This window comes from Gymnoscopelus braueri (assembly GCF_963280865.1).
Source record: "Gymnoscopelus braueri genome assembly, chromosome: 11".
NCBI classification, from domain to species: domain Eukaryota; kingdom Metazoa; phylum Chordata; class Actinopteri; order Myctophiformes; family Myctophidae; genus Gymnoscopelus; species Gymnoscopelus braueri.
The window spans coordinates 12710597-12732777 of NC_137613.1; the positions used below are offsets into that span (position 1 = coordinate 12710597).

The 22181-nt window shown below is 41.0% G+C and overlaps 1 protein-coding gene across 1 annotated transcript in view; it reads right to left on the minus strand.

Annotated features, from left to right (window-relative positions):
* LOC308095451 (butyrophilin subfamily 2 member A2-like) overlaps positions 1-22181 on the minus strand; it is a gene marked incomplete at its 3' end in the record, with an annotated part of 64327 nt that overhangs the window by 28939 nt on the left and 13207 nt on the right. The window contains exons 2-5 of the mRNA XM_080442510.1: positions 21040-21134; positions 8970-9071; positions 8697-8748; positions 3410-3436 (exon numbers count right to left, since the gene is read on the minus strand). Of these exons, the coding sequence (XP_080298636.1) occupies positions 3410-3436; positions 8697-8748; positions 8970-9047 (157 nt within the window). The 5' untranslated portion in view covers positions 9048-9071; positions 21040-21134. The remainder of the gene's footprint in view (positions 1-3409; positions 3437-8696; positions 8749-8969; positions 9072-21039; positions 21135-22181) is intronic.

Sequence of the window (22181 nt, forward strand, 5' to 3'; positions counted from 1 at the left end):
AAAAAAAATGATTTTTCTTTCGGAAACCGCATCTCCCTGTCTGCTGCGCCTGCGAGCAGGCAGTGTGGGCAGAGGGCTGACATTCTTTTTGGCTGAATGAGCTAGTCCCCGCCTACTCAGATCATGCTGTGCTCTGATGGCTAGAATTGACCTTTAAACGCCTACAGTTTGAAAGGCTTCAAAAGCAAAAGCTTCAAAACTCGGGTCTGGGGAGAAAAAAAGCACGCTTTTCCATTTAGGCGTTTAAACGCTCATGAAAATTTTTAAAACGCCCATTTTGCATAGAGATAACATTGAAAATAGAAGCCAATTCATTGTTCAGAAAAACGTCGGTGTGAACACAGCATAAGACTGATAAATAAGAAACAACAATGAACATCTTCTGTGGTATTACGGCCTTGTATGCTGTTTGTTTTTTTACTGTTTTTAACTGTTTTTAACTGTTTTAACCTGCTACTATGAATGACATCCTGTCACAGGGAATGTTTTGGAAAAGTGGATATATTTTACACATTTTCTGCCGAAACTTTCAAAGGGATTTGATACTATATGACAGGGTGTCAAAGTGCCGGCCCGCGGGCATTTTGCGGCGCGCGGAAAAGTCCATGGCGGCCCGCGAAGTGATTTGAAAAAACACCTTTTCATACTAGCTCTAATGGAAAAAAAACGAGAGAGAGAAAAAAAAGACAAAAAAAAACGGCGGAGCCGGCAGGCAGTTATCCCTCCAACCCCCCTTGCCTCTGACTGTGAAGGTCTAATAGTGGCCAAACTTGTTTTGTGAGAACAATGGCCAAGTCATGTCTAAACAATCAAGACAAGAGGAGATCAAGAAATACATCTAATCACCCACGCTGGCACAAACAGTCTAAAAGTGTATTGATCCCCTGCTAACCAGCGCTGCCCAGGGAAACAAGGACGAGGAATTTTATTGGCTCACTATTGGATACATCGTAACATCGCTTCTTTAAGGGGACCGTAAGGGTCCATTTGGTTCCATTTGTACGGGTGGTTGCGTCGTTGTGTTTACATGTGCGGTGGAATAACGGCCGTTACGAGTGAAACGCTCAAAAGTTTCACTCGTCCTCTGTCTCCGTTGACAATTTTAATAATCCAAATGATAATAATCTGTTTAGGAAACTCTTAAAAACGCAAAAACGAATGAATGACTAGTGTCGCCTAGTGTGACATATTCAATGTGCGCTGTCTTCTCAGTCTATCGTTGCCGAAAATGGCAGATCTACAAGCTCACAACGTGGTGCGAACAGACGCGGTGTGAGCTTGGAGATCGGCCATGTTTGGTGCGTGACACTGTTGTACGATGAAGTATAAATTGCGCTTTTAAAGTGACAGTACACACATTAACCAGTTAACAGTTTCTTCAATATTATTTTCCAAAAGTAAAAAGGTCACTTAAAATGTAGTGCAAGTGATATATTTTGGCTAAAACAAAGACAAAAGAATAGAAAAAATAAATTTGCATTTTTTGTTTATAAAGAGCTGAAGAGACATGGAGATTTTATAGTAATTATTACATTATGAAAGTTACTACTGCTCAGAACCTGGTCCCTGATGTTGACAGGTCAGTTAAAGCAAAGAGATGTCAGGTACATCATTTTTTTGTAAAAAAAAAAAAAGATGATGTTGTTTTGACCTGAGCTTTTACTGTTAGGGTTATTTTTTTCTATTCTAAAAAAAAGCATTGAGTGTCATTATTTTGATTCATTGACATTTTCTGAATTTTCGTTATTGTTCAATAAAAACGACTGAACTGAGTTCATTGTCTGAGTTGCATTGCTGATAGTAGGCCTCAAAAAAATAATGTTGTGTACTGTAGCTATTTACTGAAAATATTTATCATTTTTTTATAATCCATCCATCGATTCTTCAAACGCTTATCCGGAGCCGGGTCGCGGGGGCAACAGATCCCGAGGCGTTCCCAGGCCAGTGTGGAGATGTAATCCCCCCATCTGGTCCTTGGTCTGCCCCGGGGTCTCCTTCCAGTGGGACGTGCAATTAATTAATTCATAATTAATTTATATATAATCTTCATAATTTTTTTTAAAGTGATATGCTGTAGTAGCAGTGACTGAGACAACAGACTGAAAAACAATGATGTATAACTGAATATGCATGAGCGTGCATGCGTGTCTCCGTGTCTGCGTGCCCAGTCTGCCCACCTCAAGTCACTTTTTGACCAATGCGGCCCAGATCCCAAAATGAGTTCGACAAGCCTGCTATATGACATGACCTCCAATTAATTTACATTAATTATTGGCTGTGTGTGACACACACACACACACACACACACACACACACACACACACACACACACACACACACACACACACACACACACACACACACACACACACACACACACACACACACACACACACACACACACTTTAACCCAAAGCATATTTTTCATACAACAATTTACAGTCATTGTGTTTATTTGTCTAATTGCCAAGCAGCATCTTAACCCATTAAGACCAGGAAGGGAAAGCATCTGTGTCATAAAAAATAGCAGATCTACCGAGTGCCGCGCTATGAACTTGTAGATCTGCTATTTTTTTTTTAAGATCTTGAAAATACGTGCAAATCTTTGAATATATACATATATATATACATTTGTAACTCATATCTTTGCTTCTGGGTGGTCCCTGGAACCAAATATTTTCAGATGGGGGTCAGAGGCCAAATACACATAATTTTGGAAAAAGTTTGAGAACCACCGATATTATAGAAACATGCGTTTTTTCCCCCCAAAAAAATGTTAAGATTAAGAAGACATTTTGTAGAATCCTCAGAAGCAAAGATTTGAGTTACAAATGTCCAAAAAATTGCAGATCTACAAGTTCATAGTGTAGCGCGTCACTTGGTGCCGCACAGTGAGCTTGTATATTTGCTATTTTTGAATAGCCAAAGAAACAAAAGATTAATTTCCGGTCTTAATAGATTAATCCACTGACCAAAAACAGCGTGTTCACGTGAAGCCCCACCCCTTGTCCTGAATGTCCTGATCACCCAAGAGGAAGTAACACTGTTTTAGTAGTTTAGTAGTAAGTAGTATGTAGTTTTGTTACCATCAGACACTACTCTACAAAAAGTATTAATACTCAACACTAAAGTCTCACTCATTCAACCTAGATGATGTCTTGTGGAAAAAACACATTATTGTACAAATATATCTTTTCACGGTTTGTTTTTTTCTTCTTTAATATCAGTGGTGAAAGCAGTAAAGATTTAGTCATGTAAATTTAAGCAAAGGTCTGGCTTGTCTGTCTGTGAATGATATGTTTATGTATTATTGCTTGTCGTGTGAACCACATATCTCCCTCCTCCTCATATCAGTATCTGATGGTTCATCTATCAGGAAAAAAGAAGAAAAAATTGTGTTGTGACCTACCTTGACCTTTGGCCTCTGCCATGTGTCCTGTATAGAAGAGAAATAACCAAATTACCACACCTAACATTCATCACATTTATCTGTAAATAGTTTGTGATTTGTGAGCTGCAATCTTCTTCATGAGAATGGAGATTACTTTATTTGCATTTGGTCACAAGCAGTGGTGTAAAGTAACTAAGTACATTTACTCAAGTACTGTACTTAAGTATTTTTACTTTACCGCAGAGTATTTATAATTTCCATTACTTTTTCTTCTACTCCACAACATCTCAGAGGCAAATATTGTACTTTTAATCCACTACAATTACTTGACAGCTTTAGTTACTTACTTTGCAGATTTAAATTAATATCACAAAACATACATTAACACCTTCAGCCCTATATACTGTATATATATTTTGGGCATTTGAATAGCCGATCTACAAGCTCACAATGCGTTGCGATGTGACTCATTGTGAGCTTGTAGATCTGCTATTTTCAATAGATTTTCATACATTTTGAACTTGTAAAATGAGACATTATGCACAATGAGTACTTTTACTTTTGGTACTTTAAGTATATTTTGATGCCAATACTTTTGTACTTTTACTCAAGTACATTTTGATAACCAGACTTTTTACTTCTAACAGAGTATTTCTACACTGCAGTATTGACACTTTTACTTAAGTAAAACATTTGAGTACTTTTTCCACCACTGGTCACAAGTAACCAACAGTTCCTACCGACTGTTGTTTCCTGCTCACAAACCCTGAAACCTAGAAACCTTCATTACATTCAAGTTGTAATGAAGTCCACTCAGATATATAATCCTTTAGTGAACTACTCTTATAGTTATAATAGTTTATATAATCCTTTACTGAACAACTCTTACACATTACATGTAGGAGCATAACATGCTACTTGCTTGCTGCCAACTAACTAAGCTCACTTCCTGGTTCTGACAGTGATATCATGCAAAGGTATGCAGTACAGTAGCCTGGAATTGGAACCCAACTGTTTACAATACGGCCCTGTGTCCTTAACATGGGGTTAAGGTTACCAACAACGCTGAGTACTTACTTAATAAATTACTTACTTAAACAAGAGATCATTACATTCATACCAAAAAAGGATAAAAATGTGAACACATTTCTCCATGCTCTATGACTATGAGTTGATCCATATTTTCTCTGCCATCTCTTTGGACACACACACACACACACACACACACACACACACACACACACACACACACACACACACACACACACACACACACACACACACACACACACACACACACACACACACACACACACACACACACACACTTCTGTTTTCCTTCTCTTAATTAATTTCCAAATAGATTCAACAGGTTACAAGGAACATAAACACAATTAAAGCTGCAAGCAGCGATGAACGGGCCCTCAACGTTCTGTCCAAGATACAAGCCTTTAAGGCTACATAGCTTAAGCGAATGAACCGAAACCTAAAAAAGGAAAATATGAAAAAAACAGACCAAAAGTTTGAATAATAAAAAGTTGGGAAAAAAAGTTCTGAAAAAAAAAGTCCACCCATACATTTTGGTCTCTGTAGCATGCTGCCATCTGGAGTTATAGCTCCAGATGGCAAATTTGGACTCGTTAGCATGCTGCGGACCGAAGTTATGGCTGTTTAAACGTATTATTTAATATTTAACGTATATTACGTATTGCCCCTCAAAAACGTGATTCATTTGTGCAAAGAATAATAATAATAATAATTAAAGCTGCAAGCAGCGATGAACGGGCCCTCGACGTTCTGTCCAAGATACAAGCCTTTAAGGCTACATAGTTATGGCTGTTTAAAGGCTGGCCAATAGATGGGTTTCTTGTTTGTAAACATGAGAGGATGATGCGCGCGCAGTGGAGGGATGAGCCTGTAGAGGGCGCTATTACCCGCAGCAGCTCTGGCCATTGTACATTCATAAAATGAATGGTCTTCACCGGGTTTAATGAAAGTAGATTAAATGATGCAGTTTGTAATATCTTCTTTACTCAATAAAAATGATTTGTCGGAAGCTGGATCTGTTTGTATATAATAGCAGCATTATGCCTATTATGCCTATAATAGCAGCATTATGCCTATCTAAATCCCGAAAATAACAAGAGAGTGAATGGCACTTCCGGGTCGTTCTACCACCCGCATGCGCAGATTGCGCACTCTGCTCTGTGATGACGTCGCTCGGAAACCCATCTATTGGAAGACAGAGGGGGCGGCGCTTCAGAAATTACAGCTCGTCCCTATTGGTGGTCTTAGTCCACATACCAAATTTGTACTCGGTAGCACGCTGCGAACCGAAGTTATGGATGTTTAAAGGCCGGCCAATAGGAAGACAGAGGGGGTGGAGCTTCAGAAATTACAGCTCGTCCCTATTGGTGGTCTTAGTCCACATACCAAATTTGTACTCAGTAGCAGGCTGCGAACCAAAGTTATACCAAATTTGGACTCGGTAGAATGCTGCGAACCGAAGTTATGGCTGTTTAAAGGCTGGCCAATAGGAAGACAGAGGGGGCGGAGCTCCAGAAATTACAGCTCGTCCCTATTGGTGGTCTTAGTCCACATACCAAATTTGTACTCGGTAGCATGCTGCGAACCGAAGTTATGGCTGTTTAAAGGCCGGCCAATAGGAAGACAGAGGGGGCGGAGCTTCAGAAATTACAGCTCGTCCCTATTGGTGGTCTTAGTCCACATACCAAATTTGGACTCGGTAGCACGCTGCGAACCGAAGTTATGGCTGTTTAAAACCCAGCCAATAGGAATTGCAGATCGGCTATTGTCACTTCCTGTTTGGCGTTGAAGTTTGACGCTTTGCCACGGTCACGTCGTTTTACGAAAACTCTAGCTTTTGATAGCTTTTTATCGTTAACGTCTTTTGTGTACTCTGAGCGAATTTGAGGCGGATCCGACAATCCGCCTAGGAGGAGTTCGTTAAAGTACAACCCGTGAAAATGGCGTGAAATACACAAAAACGCCACTATCAATTAAAAATGGCCGACTTCCTGTTTGGTTTTGGTCATTGCTCCAAGAGACTTTTTCGTAAGTTGGGACATTATACAGGTGTGTACCGATTTGTATACATGTAGGTGAAACCGTATTGTCGGGCTTGAAGCACGAAGTTTTGTAGGGGGCGCTATTGAGCCATTAGGCCATGCCCCTTTTTTAGACAATTTAAATACGTAAATTTTCGCCACTGGTAATGTGTGCGCAAAGTTGCGTAACATTTGGAGTACGTATTGCCCCTCAAAAACGCGATTCATTTGGGAGAATAATAATCATTGCAGTTTCAATAGGGCTTTGCACTACTGCGAGTGCTCGGGCCCTAATTAAAGCTGCAAGCAGCGATGAACGGGCCCTCGACGTTCTGTCCAAGATACAAGCCTGTAAGGCTACATAGCTTAAGCAATTACAGCTTGTAAAATTAATCGAAACATAAAAAAGGAAAATCAAAAAAAATGTTTACAAAAAATGTATATAGAAACAATTACTCAAATGGTTTCAAGTTCCAATAGGAATTGTAGATCGGCTATTTTCACTTCCTGTTTCACATTGAAGTTTGACGCTTTGCCACGGTCACGCCGTTTTACGAAAACTCAAGCTTTTGAGTTAAGGTCTTCTGTGTACGCTGAGCGAATTTGAGGCGGATCCGACAATCCGCCTAGGAGGAGTTCGTTAAAGTACAACCCGTGAAAATGGCGTGAAATGCACAAAAACGCCACTATCAATAAGAAATGGCCGACTTCGTGTTTGGTTTAGGTCATGGCTCCAAGAGACTTTCGTAAGTCAGGACATGATACAAGTATGTAACAATTTGCATGCATGTAGGTGAAACCGTATTGTGGGGCTTGAAGCACAAACTTTGTAGGGGGCGCTATTGAGCCATTATGCCACGCCCCTTTTTGAGACAATTAAAATACGTAATATTTCGCCACTGGTAATGTGTGTGCAAAGTTGCGTAACTTTTGGAGTACACATTGCCCTTCAAAAACGCGATTAATTTAGGGGAACTAGAAAATATTGTTCCTATAACGAAACAATGTGGGCTTGCTTTAAAGCCAAAAAACTGTAGTTATAAAAAGTACTAATTCAGTTTGACCTGGCATCTCTGTCTTTGTGTTGTGTGTGGGTGTAGACGTGCTTCCGGTGGTTGGGAGCACCTGTTATCATTCGCCTAATTGTCATTAGGAGAATGAATTTGGTTGTGGGGAGTTGTGTGAGGTTATGTTGACCAATACACACCATTAGTGTTAAATTGGAGCTTGAAATTTACAAAATTATTGCCATTTAAATTTCACCCATTTACACACATATTCATACACCGATGGCGGAGGAAACCATGCAAGGCACCTGCTCATCGGTAAATGTAAAAGAGTACTCAATGTTCAGAAAATAGCAGATCTACAAGCTCATAATGTGTCACATTGTAGATCGGCTGTGTGTGGTTACTGTAGGTTTTGTATTAATAATCGTAACTAAAGCTGTAGTTAAAAAATGGAAAGTAAAGTAAAAGTACCTCAAAATTGTATTGTGCATTGTAAGCACTTGTAGTACTTGAGTAAATGTACTTAGTTACTTTGCAGCACCACTGAGCAGCCAATGACTGACAGGCTAGCTTTCACCAGGTGTAATGATTGCTAGAGTGTGAAGAGACATGGGTTGATATTAATGGTCTTAACTCGAAATATATACATCACACAGCTTAAATCTTTGGATTAAATCAGAGAGCAGACCTGTGCGAACTTGGTGATGTAAAATAAATATTTGTAGTCTAAAGAATGTGGCCACAGTGACACAGTGAAAACACGGGGCATTTCTCCTCTGTCCTTCTCTCTCCCCACTAGCAAAACCCATTGGAAATGCATTGGGTGCTTAAAGTTAATTATTTCAAAAACTACAAATTATTTAAAAAGAAAAGTACAAGCACACATGTACACAGTAAGCTGGATTTTTTTACAGTTTGAATGGAGTTTCTAAGTGAAAGTATGTAGGAGTAGTTAGGTGCCATACTTTTGGGAGAGAAATAAATAGTGACAACAGCTCGCTGCTGCTGCAGCGAGCCCACAATAATAATAATCATTGCGGTTTCAATAGGGCTTCGCACTACTGTGCAGTGCTCTGGCCCTAATAATAATCATTGCAGTTTCAATAGGGCTTTGCACTACTGTGCAGTGCTTGGGCCCTAATAATCATTGCAGTTTCAATAGGGCTCCCCACTACTGTGCAGTGCTCGGGTCCTAATAAGAATAACTAGAACCTGAGAAGAGGTTACCTGTGGTGAGTTTTGCTGAAGGGGCAGTGGGAAGAGGTGGTGTCTTTGGTCTCTGAAAGACACACACACACACACACACACACACACACACACACACACACACACACACACACACACACACACACACACACACACACACACACACACACACACACACACACACACACACACAGTAAGCATGTGTTCATTCTTCAAAGGTCAACAATAGAGTTACAGGAATGGCGTATGTGTGTGTGTGTGTGTGCACGCACGTGCGTGCGTGTGCATGTACACCTCTTTCTCCACATCAGGAACTAACATCTTGACAAAGTTATCAGGGAAAACACCCTGTCTGCCCCCGATCTCACCCATCCACCACCCTGTTTCTCCACAGTCCTGGGAGACAGACAGACAGACAGACAGACAGACAGACAGACAGATAGACAGAAGTAAGCAAATTGTATTTATAAAGCACCTTTCGAAACAATGTTACAAACCGGGTATAATAATAGAGTAATAATGCAATACAACAAGGATTAAAACAAAGCATTGACCTATGTGAGTCAGGTAAAAACTTCCTGGCACAAAATGCTTACCAAACAAATGTGTTTTTAGCATGCTCTTAAAACCGTCAACTGACCTCAGCATGTTTTAAGGCCAAAGGTCATAGGGCGTTCCACAGTGTGGGAGCAACCACTGCAAAGGCCCCGTCACCCTTTGTTTTGAGCTTCGTCGCGGGTATCTTCAGAAGGCCTTTGTCAGAGGACCTGAGGGATCTCACATTGCCCTTAGGGGGCAGTAGGTCAGTAATATAAAGTGGGGCCAGCCCATGTAGTGCTTTTTCCTCCTTTTTTGGGCGGTGAAACCGCCCCTATAAGTGAGATTTGGAAAAATGTACATTTTCCTGCGCTGTGATCTGGGCCCAGGAAATTAGTAGAATTATCCTGCGCTGTGATTGGCCAATCACAATCTATTCAGGACTGTGATTGGCCAGTGTCACATGACACATGTGCATAGCCCTATATAAGCAACCATAACTCGAAAAAAACCAAATGTTTGTTTTTTTCGAGTTATGGTTTCGTCCATCATAAAGAGTGTTTCAATAAATGTATTTATCTTTTGTGATTAGCTAGCAAGACACCGCCCACTTCACACAGGGTGTGATTTTTTCTTTATAAGTAGTTAAAGGTAGGGTAAGTGATATTTTTTGGTTAAAACAAAAAGTTTTTTGTTAAATGTTAAAGCACTATATTCTGATTGTAATCATTGCTATAGAGTGTTTTTTCAGTAACAGATGTCTCCCTGTCTCTCCAGCTCTTTAATAAACAGAAAATACATTTTCCGGTAGGTGTCAAAATCTCAGCCAATCAGGAGAAAGTACACATTTTTAAGCTACATTTTTATAGTGTTCCAGTTCCAATTTTGTCTGCTCAATTCTTAGTGTCATCACTTCCAATTTCACTTGTTTAATCTATATCCTGATTGAGTTCTCTATCCTAATTGGATAAAATTGGAAATGAAAATGAAACTCAAACGGAAATGCATTTTCTGTTTTATAAAGAGCTGGAGAGACAAGGAGACTCCTTGTACTGAACAAACACTCTATAGCAATGAATACTATCACAATATAGACCAATTTTGCAATTATTTGAATAATTGCAAATCACTTACCCTACCTTTAACACATTGAGGGCACTATTCCAGGTTTCATTTGAACAAACCACTAATTACGGATTTCGGACTAGGCAAGAGGCGTTTCCCCGCAAAATTCGGTATTCTATGGCACCCCCCTCACCCGCCAAACACCTGAGCTACCCGTTACATTATGCATAGGTGTGGTTTGGGCGTTACAATGATAAAACCAATCACCGTGCCAGAAGCCATTGCCTTTAAGAGAAGACTGCGCTAGCCGTCATCCCGATCCAATATATGCTCTAGCCTATCTACCTGTCTGCACTGTTGCCTGGTCTGATTATTATAAGCCACACTGGGCTTGTTTTCCTTCTTTATTTTTATTTTATCCAAATAATTTTTTATATTAATTTGTAGCCTATTGTGTTCACAATAAGCTTGTCATATTAGTCAGATCCGGAATAGTATATGAAAGCCATTTAAAATATGTATACTATTGGTACACACCGGCTGCTCCCAAATAAATAATTACATCATGTTGCGACAACGCTCCTATGTGGTACACAGACAAACAGTAGCACATGGGTATAATAAATTGGACAGTTTTAGGAAAGGTCTATAGCCTATGTAACTCACGTTGGCTGTTATCGTTCTATTTCCACCATTCTAATGGATTCCAGGGGTGTGTAAACATCTCTGAAGTTGCTCCATAGTTCCCTCTGAAGTGACGCAGTTAAAGTTAACTTACATCCATATTGTCCCCGTTATCTTTCATCATCCACCTTTGTTCAGTAATCCCGAACAGAGCTAAACTTTAAGTTTACATCAATCAAAGCCTCTCAAACCCAGACATATTGCTGCGATGCGTATGTGCGTTAACCTCACTCCGTCAAATGGAAGAAGCTTGCGACACACATTTTGTTTCACAGCGTACTTGCATCTGAGACTTCGGGCGCAGAATCGATGACAGACGGAGTTTCATTTTTTCAAGTTACTAGGCAGGTGATTGGATGATCCCGCCCCTAGCAGCCGCTGATTGGTTCGTATGCGCAGCGGTTCGGGCAGCTTTACTCTGTGAGCAATCCCAGACCCTCCTTCCTGAAACCAAATGCAATGCAATGCATGAGATTTCCGGAGGGAGGGGGTGTTTACCAGGCTATATGTGCGTCGCCTACCTACCCAAAATAACAGACATACAAGCTATCAACGGCGCTGCATCATGTCTGTCAACAGCTTATAGATCTGTTATTTTGGACAGCATGAGGCGCGCGCGCGCCACGGAGTAGCCTAACAAACCAAAAACATTACATTACGTGGTCAACAACATACTAGACATGTAACTTGCTTGGAGCTTTTAATGCAGTGGTTCTCAACCTGTGGGTCGAGACCACAATGGAGCACCCAACGCCTGGCGAGCTTGTAGATCTGCTATTTTCACAATATTTATCTGTGGAACCGAGTCAAACAAAATGGGGGGGTCCCCAGTTCAAATATGGTTATTTTGGGGGGTCATGAACGTAGCGTTTACGTGGGGAATATAATAATAATATAATATATATAATATATATTATAATATTCACCCGCAACATGGGTTTAACGAGACAGCAGCCAAAATGAAAATCACACTATAGATGATCCGATCATCTTATAAAAAATGTAAGTGCTTAAGATTTTAGCCCAAACCCAACGGGACCCGACCCGTCGGCACCGGCTGGGCCGGGTCTACGTTTTTTTTACATCCAAATAAATTCATATATTAATTAATTTGTAGCGTATTGTGTTCACAATAAGCTTGTCATATTAGTCAGATCCCCAAGAGTATATGAAAGCAATTTAAAATAGTTATATATTCTTACACAGCTGATGCCAAATAATTAATCAACAGGGCAGCGCAACGCAAAAGTAGGTCAAATCAATCACTGTCTTGTCATGACGCAGCAGCAGAGAGCCCCCTTTAAAGTTTAAACCATAACATGACATAAATAATGGATCTTCAGAGCTTTTCTTCATGTCTTTTTCACCTCAAAGTAAATGTTGGATTATTTCTTCAAATGATAGCACAGGCAGCGGCCAGTAGAAGGTAACATTGGATGTGATTTCTCCATTGCAAAAATGATTACGGTTATTCTATGAAATATATTTCATAGAATAACCATAATCATTTTTAAAATGGTTATGGGGCAGTGTATATATTTATACAGCCCTATTTGCTCCAAGCTGTTTTTTAAATAAAATATAGACTGTTGGAATAGGGTAGAATGACTCCTGTTCTTAACGAATTACCAAGATTTAATGAGAAATAAGGCTTCTTTAAAAAAATGACTGACGGGCTGGGCTGGGTCTAATTTGTCAATTATTAGTCGAGCCGGGCTGAAATATTTAGGGGATATGAAAGCTCTAGTTAGTAGTTTGAAGTGCTCATGTGGCCTTATAGTTGCTTCTTTTTGTTTTCATAGACCTGCGGACTGCGGTTGCTTATTTCTCGCCAAGGCTGGCAACACGGCTCATGGTCCAACGCACAAAGCCATTGTAGTGTCTGTGTGCACTTGACGGGTGATTTTATAAACCAGCGGGTGCTTTTAGAATCCACTATCCCCCCTCCCCAAGCCGTACCCATGTGTGGGTTGAGAATGTCAATGTGGGGGATATAGCAACAACACGCCCACGGGCACACCTCCATGCGCAAATAACGGCGTCTGCATAATGGTGACGGGTAGAGCAGGTGCTAGAATAACCTATTGGGGCGGCGCAGCTCCATTATCCGGATTTAACAGGTTAAGGGTAGCGTTGCGGCTGGGAAAACTGCCACAGAATAGAGCCGTGAGTGCCATAAACGTAGATCTACGTTTTCACAATCTTTTTTTTTTGTTGAAAATTCCACAAGAGGGCGCAACTTCATACCAAAACACATGACGTCCGTCCGCCCAAATCTTGAGAAAAACACTCATAGCTCCATATCTTTTCACGGGCAATCACTCTAAAATGGCGGATCGCGGTAGAAATGTTATTGTTCCAGTCAATAGACGCATTAGACGGACACATTTTGCCGTATTCAGTATTAGTTGAAGTTGGGATATTGACGAACGGCTCAGGGTGGTATAGAGTCCGTTGGAGTAATCAAGACGGGAAGAGACAAAAGCGTGCATGATGACATAGAGACAGACAAACACAGAGAGACAGAGACATTGAGCTTGTAGTTCTGCTATTTCCGGTGCGCGACACAGTCGAGCGAAGAAGTATAAAGGCTTAATGATTAAAAAAATCACACCCTGTGTGAAGTGGGCGGTGTCTTGCTAGCTAATCACAATACTGAATGGAGTCAACCAATCATGTACAAAAAATAAATACATTCATTGAAACACTCTTTATGATGGACGAAACCATAACTTGAAAAAAAACAATATATGTTTTTTTTCAAGTTATGGTTTCTTATATAGGGCTATGCACATGTGTCATGTGACACTGGCGGCCAATCACAGTCCTGAATAGACTGTGATTGGCCAATCACAGCGCAGGAAAATTGTACAAATTTCCAAACCTCACTTATAGGGCCGGTTTCACAGCGCAGGATAATTGTACAAATTTCCAAACCTCACTTATAGGGGCGGTTTCACCGCCCAAAAAATAAGACTAATAAACAGACATGATGACTAATAATAAAATAACTAATAACTCCCATATCTGCTGGGGGAAGTACAACAACAATGTGCAAAACACAGCAGAAAGATGTGTGATCAAGATGTATGAGCCGTTGTGACAGGAAAAGCTCCAATGGAACTGACATGAAGTTGTCAATCATACTCGTATTCCTGCCACTCTCTGCACCATGTTGATGTCAGAACATAGAGCTACTGACAGTGGTGGAAAAAGTACTAAATGTTTTTACTTAAAGGCCAAGACCACTTTGGTAGAGGTTTGGGTTGTGTCGTCACCTTGCCATGAACTCCAAAGGTAGCCTAGACAAGAAATAAAAAATAATTGCTCCATTGATTAGAAATTGATAATTCAAAACCTGCTCCTCATTGACCTACATTGTAGGGTAAAACAGATCTCAAAATAACTCTTTTATCACGTAAACGAACACAAACAAAGCTGATTCAGACAATATAGAACATCACCAAACCCAGTACTGTTTTTATTTTATTTTATAAAAATGTTAACTTCCTGTTGATTTTGCGATATTTATTAAGTAGGAAACCGGACTGGATCCGCGGATCCGGATCTTCAAATAGTAAAATCAGCGGGAAGTTGACATTTTTATTAAAAAATAAACAGTACTGGGTTGGGTGATGTTCTATATTGTCTGAAACAGATTTGTTTGTTTTAGTTTACGTGCTAAAAGAGTGATTTTGAGAGCTGTTTTACCGTACAATGTAAGTCAATGAGGAGCATGCATATTTTTTGTTCTATTAACTTGATTTCTTGTCCACCTTTGGAGTTACATCATGGCAAGGTACCTACACAACCCAAACCTCTACCAAAGTGGTTTTGCCCTTTAAGTAAAAGTATTATTACCATCATGTAAAAATACTCAGTTACAAGTAAATGTCCAGTGTTCAAAATGTACTTGAGTAAAAGTACAAAAAGTATTGGCATCACAATAAACTTAAAGTACCAAAAGTAAAACTACTAAAATGTTTGAAAAAAGCTGATCTACAAGCTGACAATGCGTCGCGATGTGAGCTTGTAGATCTGCTATTTTCAAATAGCCTAGGTATAAAACAGGGCTACAGTGGTTAATTTATGTTTTATAATATAATAATGTATATCTGCAAAGTAACTAGTAACTAAAGTTGGGTGATGTTCTATATTGTCTGAAACAGATTTGTTTGTTTTAGTTTACGTGCTAAAAGAGTGATTTTGAGAGCTGTTTTACCGTACAATGTAAGTCAATGAGGAGCATGCATATTTGTTGTTCTATTAACTTGATTTCTTGTCCACCTTTGGAGTTACATCATGGCAAGGTAACTACACAACCCAAACCTCTACCAAAGTGGTTTTGCCCTTTAAGTAAAAGTATTATTACCATCATGTAAAAATACTCAGTTACAAGTAAATGTCCAGTGTTCAAAATGTACTTGAGTAAAAGTACAAAAAGTATTGGCATCACAATAAACTTAAAGTACCAAAAGTAAAACTACTAAAATGTTTGAAAAAAGCTGATCTACAAGCTGACAATGCGTCGCGATGTGAGCTTGTAGATCTGCTATTTTCAAATAGCCTAGGTATAAAACAGGGCTACAGTGGTTAATTTATGTTTTATAATATAATAATGTATATCTGCAAAGTAACTAGTAACTAAAGTTTTTAAATAATTGTAGTGGAGTAAAAAGTAGGCTACAATATTTGCCTCTAAGATGTAGTGGAGTAGGAGTTAAAGTACTGAAAACTGGAAATACTCCAATAAAGTAAAACATACCTCAAAATTGTACATAAGTACAGTACTTGAGTAAATGTACTTTACACCACTGGCTACTGTACGTGCAAAACGGAGCAGACACATTTTCATAGTTTTTTGGCAAATGTATTTTTTTCCCACAGCCAATAAAAAGCCCTTTGAATTGAATGACATTGCAGTGAATAGGCTCTATGCACAGCAGATATATTGTGAAGAAAGTAGGCCTCTTCCTTACTTCCTTACCAGTGATACTAATGAAGGTTCTGTTCCATTCTGGTTGTTACAATGATACTAATGATGGCTCTGTTCCATTTTGGTTGTTACAATGATACTAATGAAGGCTCTGTTCCATTCTAGTTGTTACAATGATACTAATGAAGGCTCTGTTCCATTCTGGTTGTTACAATGATACTAATGAAGGCTCTGTTCCATTTTGGTTGTTACAATGATACTAATGAAGGCTCTGTTCCATTCTGGTTGTTACATTGATACTAATGAAGGCTCTGTTCCATTTTGGTTGTTACAATGATACTAATGAAGGCTCTGTTCCATTCTGGTCAAACAGAGTCAGGGTGTGTTGACTCACTGGAAACACTCTGCTACACCAGTGGGTCTCAAAGTGTGGTCCAAGGACCCCCATGGTTCCTTGAGGGGGTTCCATTTGTACACTCTCAGAGTTATTGAGGTCCTTCAAATTAAAAGGTTTGAGAACCACTGTGCTACACTAAATGGAACAGAGCCTTCATTAGTATTGTTGTTAACACCTGTGAAGTAAGGAAGAGGCCCAGTTTCTTTCCAATATGGCTGCTGAGTATAGAGCCTGTTGAACTGAGCTGAAATTGAATGAAAGAGAGAGAGAGAGAGAGAGAGAGAGAGAGAGAGAGAGAGAGAGGAATCGAGAGAGAATAACAGGCAACCAAACACGCACAAACACACACCCATACATTGACAGACACACACACACACACACACACACACACACACACACACACACACACACACACACACACACACACACACACACACACACACACACACACACACACACACACACACACACACACACACACACACATCACCTTTTGCTTCCGGCAGCCGAGATGACCAGTCGCATAGAAAAACGCTCTCTCGCGAGCTCCCGCGAGCTCTCCAGGAAAAACCAAACAAAAAGACTAGTCTTACTGAGGAGAACCCAACTGCGTCCCCCCGTCTTTTTCCTTATTCTCATCCTGTGGATTATGGATTCCTACCTCAACTCCGCATGGACTGTACACCAGAAGGATAAGGAATTGTACGAGAAAGAAAAGGTGGAATCACACAGTGACTTCTACCTAGTCACTGGATCCGAGAAGAAACATCCTGGCTACGGCACTACAGCGATCCACTCGATCCTCACAGCCAACCCGAAGCGAAGAAACAAACCCCTGAATGGTAGATTTAATCGCAAGACTTGTTTCTGCATAATACTACTACTTTCCGGAGACGTTGCCACAAACCCTGGCCCAGTAACCACAAGGCAATCCGCTCGGATTACGGCTGAAGCTAACAGGCTAGCAGCTGAGGCTAACGTTGCCATCAGCAACGGAGAACAACAAAGCCAAACTGCAACAAAGGACTTCCGGATCACTGGAGCTAACGTTGCTACCAGCGCTAGCTATGTCGACAACACCGATGGCTCCCCGCCAACTCAACTAGGCGAATCAACCCCGATGATCAACCGAAACACCCACGTTGATTCCACCGCAGCCGTCGACGAGGACGCTTGCACCGACGTACCACGGCGATCAACCGGGAGACGCAGCGTAGCTGAGGACGCGGAACCAAGGAGTCACCTAGCTGTTTCTACCGGAGCAGAGGCCCTGAAGCACCGTTTTCAACCTACGGCTCCTTCCACGGCCAGCGTCCGAGCAGAGACCGTGCAGGGTCCCCCCCAACCCCCACCCCTCCCCCCGCAACCCCCACAGCTGGTTGCCTACGACGGAACAGATGCTTTGATGGACGCTAACACCACAACACCCCCCCCCCCCCGATACTGCTCCTCAACTTGATATATCAGTGGACAAACACCTCTCCATTGATCAAATGATCAAATCGTTTGGTGTTGGCTTGCACATGATTCACCTCAATGTGAATTCCCTTAGGAAACAAGCTAACACAAATCAGGCAGATGTTTTATGATGGTAAGGTTGACATTTTAACTTTCTCTGAAACTAAACTTGATCATACGATAGAGGACTCTGAGATTGAAATTGAAAACTACAAACTCTTCAGAAATGATAGGAGCATTAGTGGGAGAAACGGAGGTGGTGTATGCATGTATGTACATAATGACAATGACTGTATCCTTCGCGAAGACCTGAAGGATGCAGCCATTGAAGCTGTGTGGGTCGAGATCATTTAAAAAAATGCCAAGCCTGTGCTAGTCGGTACCATATACAGACCTCCTAACCAGACTGATTTCTATGAAAGACTTGAGGAGTGTTTAGCTAAGGTGGAGTGTGCGGAGACGATACTTCTTGGTGACTTTAACACAGACATGCTCCGTAAGGAAGCGTCAGTGTATAAGTCATTCAAGGGGTTTTGTCATCGGCACTCACTCCACCAGCTGATCACCCAGCCCACAAGGCTGTGTGTTTCCACTCAAACTACCATAGATCTCATTCTAACAACGGACAAGGACAAAATCCTCAATAGTGGTGTTTCTACCTGTGGCATATCTGATCATAACATGATCTTCTGCACCAGAAAGAAACGTAAACCTAAGACCGATCAGAGACCTCAAAAACTATAAGAGTGAGGACTTAGATCACAGGCTAGAGGAACTGGACTGGTCCGACGTACTAAACAGCACACAGGTAGACGAATCTTGGCTTGGTTTCAAAACCAAATTCATTCAAATTTTGGACAGTGTGGCTCCCATGAAAACCATCAGGGTCAAAACCCGCCCGGTACCATGGATGAATTCAGACATCCTTACTGCCATGAAGGTCAGAAACAAAAAGTGTTCTGAGCTTCATAAAGGTAGGATCAAACTCGCCAGGTGTTTTAACAGAGGTCTCGAATCCCACGTAGCTAAACTTGAAAAAGAAAGAAACAAGCTAAGAAACAAGGTTAATGGCATGCTCGAATTAGCAGAAAAAAGCTTCCTCGATGACAAAATTGAGGAAAATAAAAGCAAACCACGAGAGCTTTGGAAGCTATTCAACAACCTACTAGGCTGCAGCAAGAAATTGAAAACCAGGTTTACAAACATAAGCCTCAAGGTGAATGACACTCTCATCACATCCAAACATGAAGTGAGTAAAATCCTCAACATATTCTTCACGACCATAACCTCAGATTTGGTTGAAAAACTACCCCCTCACTCTGGGTGCTATGGTGAAGAGCATGTTGACTCATTTTACGAAAAACAGGGTGTACGCAAAGATGATTTTAAACTCTCCCCTGTGAAAACAGAAGAGGTGTTTAAAAAATTGAGTGCTCTTCATCAACACAAAGCCACAGGCCTCGACAATATCCCCGCCAAATTTCTAAAAGACTCGGCCGCCTCCATTGCTCCAATCATTACCCACATACTAAACCTCTCCATCATACAGGGACGGGTCCCCAACGATTTCAAAAAAGCAAGGGTGACCCCTCTGTACAAAAAAGGAAACAAATTAGACCCTGGCAACTACCGCCCTATTTCTATTCTTAGCTCCATCTCGAAAGTCATGGAAAAAATAGTCTATGAACAGGTCGATAAGTCTCTTGCCGAAAAAAATCTAATCTACAAATTCCAATCTGGTTTCAGAACAAACCACTCCACTGACACATGCCTTCTCTATTTGAACGACTCTATCAAACAAGATGTCGACACGGGCAAATATTGCGGCATGGTCATGCTGGACCTCCAGAAGGCCTTTGACACCGTCAATCACCCAATTATGATCAATAAGCTCAAAGCAATAGGTTTTGATGATACGTCAGTGAACTGGATGAGATCCTACCTGGAAGGGAGGGAGCAAGTGGTGGAAGTAAACGGCACCCAGTCCCCCCCCCTCCCTGTGACTTGTGGTGTCCCACAAGGAAGTATACTAGGACCTTTACTGTTCCTGATATATGTGAATGACATGTCATCGGCCTGCGACTGCAAGCTGTTCCTGTTCGCAGATGACTCGGCCCTACTAGTCTCGGACAGGGACAGGCTGCAGGTTGAGAAAACTCTCAGCTCTGAACTCAACAAGATCTGCATCTGGCTCTCTGACAACAAACTTTCATTACACCTGGGTAAAACTGAATCCATCCTCTTTGGGTCCAGTCCTAACCTTAGCAAGGTAGAGAGTTTCACGATCAAAGTGGGTGATGATGTCATCAAAAGAAAGGATGAAATTACCTACCTGGGCTCCATCTTGGAGGCAAACCTCTCTGGCAACAAAAACGCCGAAAAAGTGATCAAAAATGTCAACCAAACAACACGCTATTTGTGGAGGATTGATCGCCTAGTCAGTAAGAATACTCTGAAGATTCTTGCAGGGGCCCTCATTCAAGGTCATTATGATTATGCATGCACTTCATGGTATCACAACACCTCCAAGGCCTTAAAAACAAGGCTCCAAACATCCCAAAACAAACTTGTAAGGCTACTTCTTGGCCTCAACCACAGAACCCATCTAACCCCTGCTCATTTTGCTAGGATTGGATGGCTTAGGGTTGAGGACAGAGTACAGCAACTTGCTATGGGCCTGGTCTTCAAGATACACCACAACATTGGGATCCCCCTGTATTTGTCAAAATACTTCCAAAATGTTAATGCAGTCCATGATCATAACACCAGAGGCAGCTCCACAAATCATGTTCAACCCAGATTTGGCTCAACTAAGGGTATGAACTCGTTCTCATGCTATTCATCAAAAATGTGGAATGCCCTACCAAAAGGAGTAAAGGAGTGTAAAACCCTACTCACTTTCAAAACTGCCCTAAAGATACACCTTCAGGAGGCTGCAATTCGAAAATGGCCCCTGTCTAAGTCTTAACCTACCCCCCCCTACCCCCCCCTCCTTCATTTTCCTCTTTTGTATATATATATTTTTTTTTTTTCTCTCGTCATACCAGTAACCTGAAAGCTGACTGTATGACATTCTGTATAGTAGTGTGTATATCTGCCTGCCTCTTATATTTCATCATGATTTGTGTGCATGGGGTTCTCATCTTAAAAAAGCTTAGCGCTTAATGAGGGTTTCCAGTTTAGTAGACCTTGTATTGTGAATTTGTACTTCCACTTGTACTGTTATGTACTGTCATGTACTATTCTCATGTCTTTCTAAATAAACCACATCAATCAATCAATCAAACCTTGGTGACGATGGCGACGACCTCCCCCTCTTTGATTGACAGCTCGTCTTCGTTCAGTGCTTCGTATCGAAAGAGAACTTTACACAGCTCCCGCCCTAAAGGGAGGAACCGGACAATCAAAGGTCAGACTGAACACTGGTCCAACAATACAGGAAGTATTAACCAATTAATGATAATAATAATAATTAAAGCTGCAAGCAGCTCTGTCAACGAAACAAGTCTGTATGGCAATAAGCTGGAAAGTTAGGCTACAAAGCTTAAGCAATTACAGCCTCTCCCTGTTGGCCGTCTAAGTGTGCCTTGCAAGTTTCGTAGATTTTTGTTGCTGGGAAGTGGAGTTACGGCTGTTTAAAGCCCAGCTAATAGGAACACAGAGGGGGCAGGGCTTAAGCAATTTCAGCCTGTGCCTATTGGCCGTCTGAGTGTACCTAGTAAATTTCATAGGTATTTGATGCTGGGAACCGGAGTTAAGGCTGTTTAAAGCCCAGCCAATAGGAATTGTAGATTGGCTATTTTCACTTCCTGTTTGGTGTTGAAGTTTGACGCTTTGCCACGGTCACGCCATTTTACGAAAACTCAAGCTTTTGATAAATTGTCATCGTTAAGGTCTTTTGTGTACTCTGAGCGAATTTGAGGCGGATCCGACAATCCGCCTTGGAGGAGTTTGTTAGTTTGTTAAAGTACAACCTGTGAAAATGGCGTGAAATGCACAAAAACGCCACTATCAATTTAAAATTGCCGACTTCCTGTTTGGTTTACTTCCTGTATGGCTCCAAAATACTTTTTCGTAAGTCGGGACATTATATTTATCTGCTTGATCTATGTGTGTTATTATATATGAGTAATATGTAACATCTGATTTACTTATGCATTTAATTGTATCTGATTGATATGTAACATGTGGGAAACTATGAGGTATGTGGACATTTCCAATTCATGTGAGGGCAATGGGTCTGATCAGTGGGTGATTGAATGATTTGTGCCACCCGACGTTTCAAGTAGAGGGTGCGGCACTGGGGGGAGGGGGGAACAAACACCGGTGTGAACTGGTGAATCCAGAGGAGATCTCCTGTACGCCAGTGTTATTAGTTTAGGTTATAGTTTTTAACTAAACAGTAAGCTGCAGCCAAGAACAAAGAAAT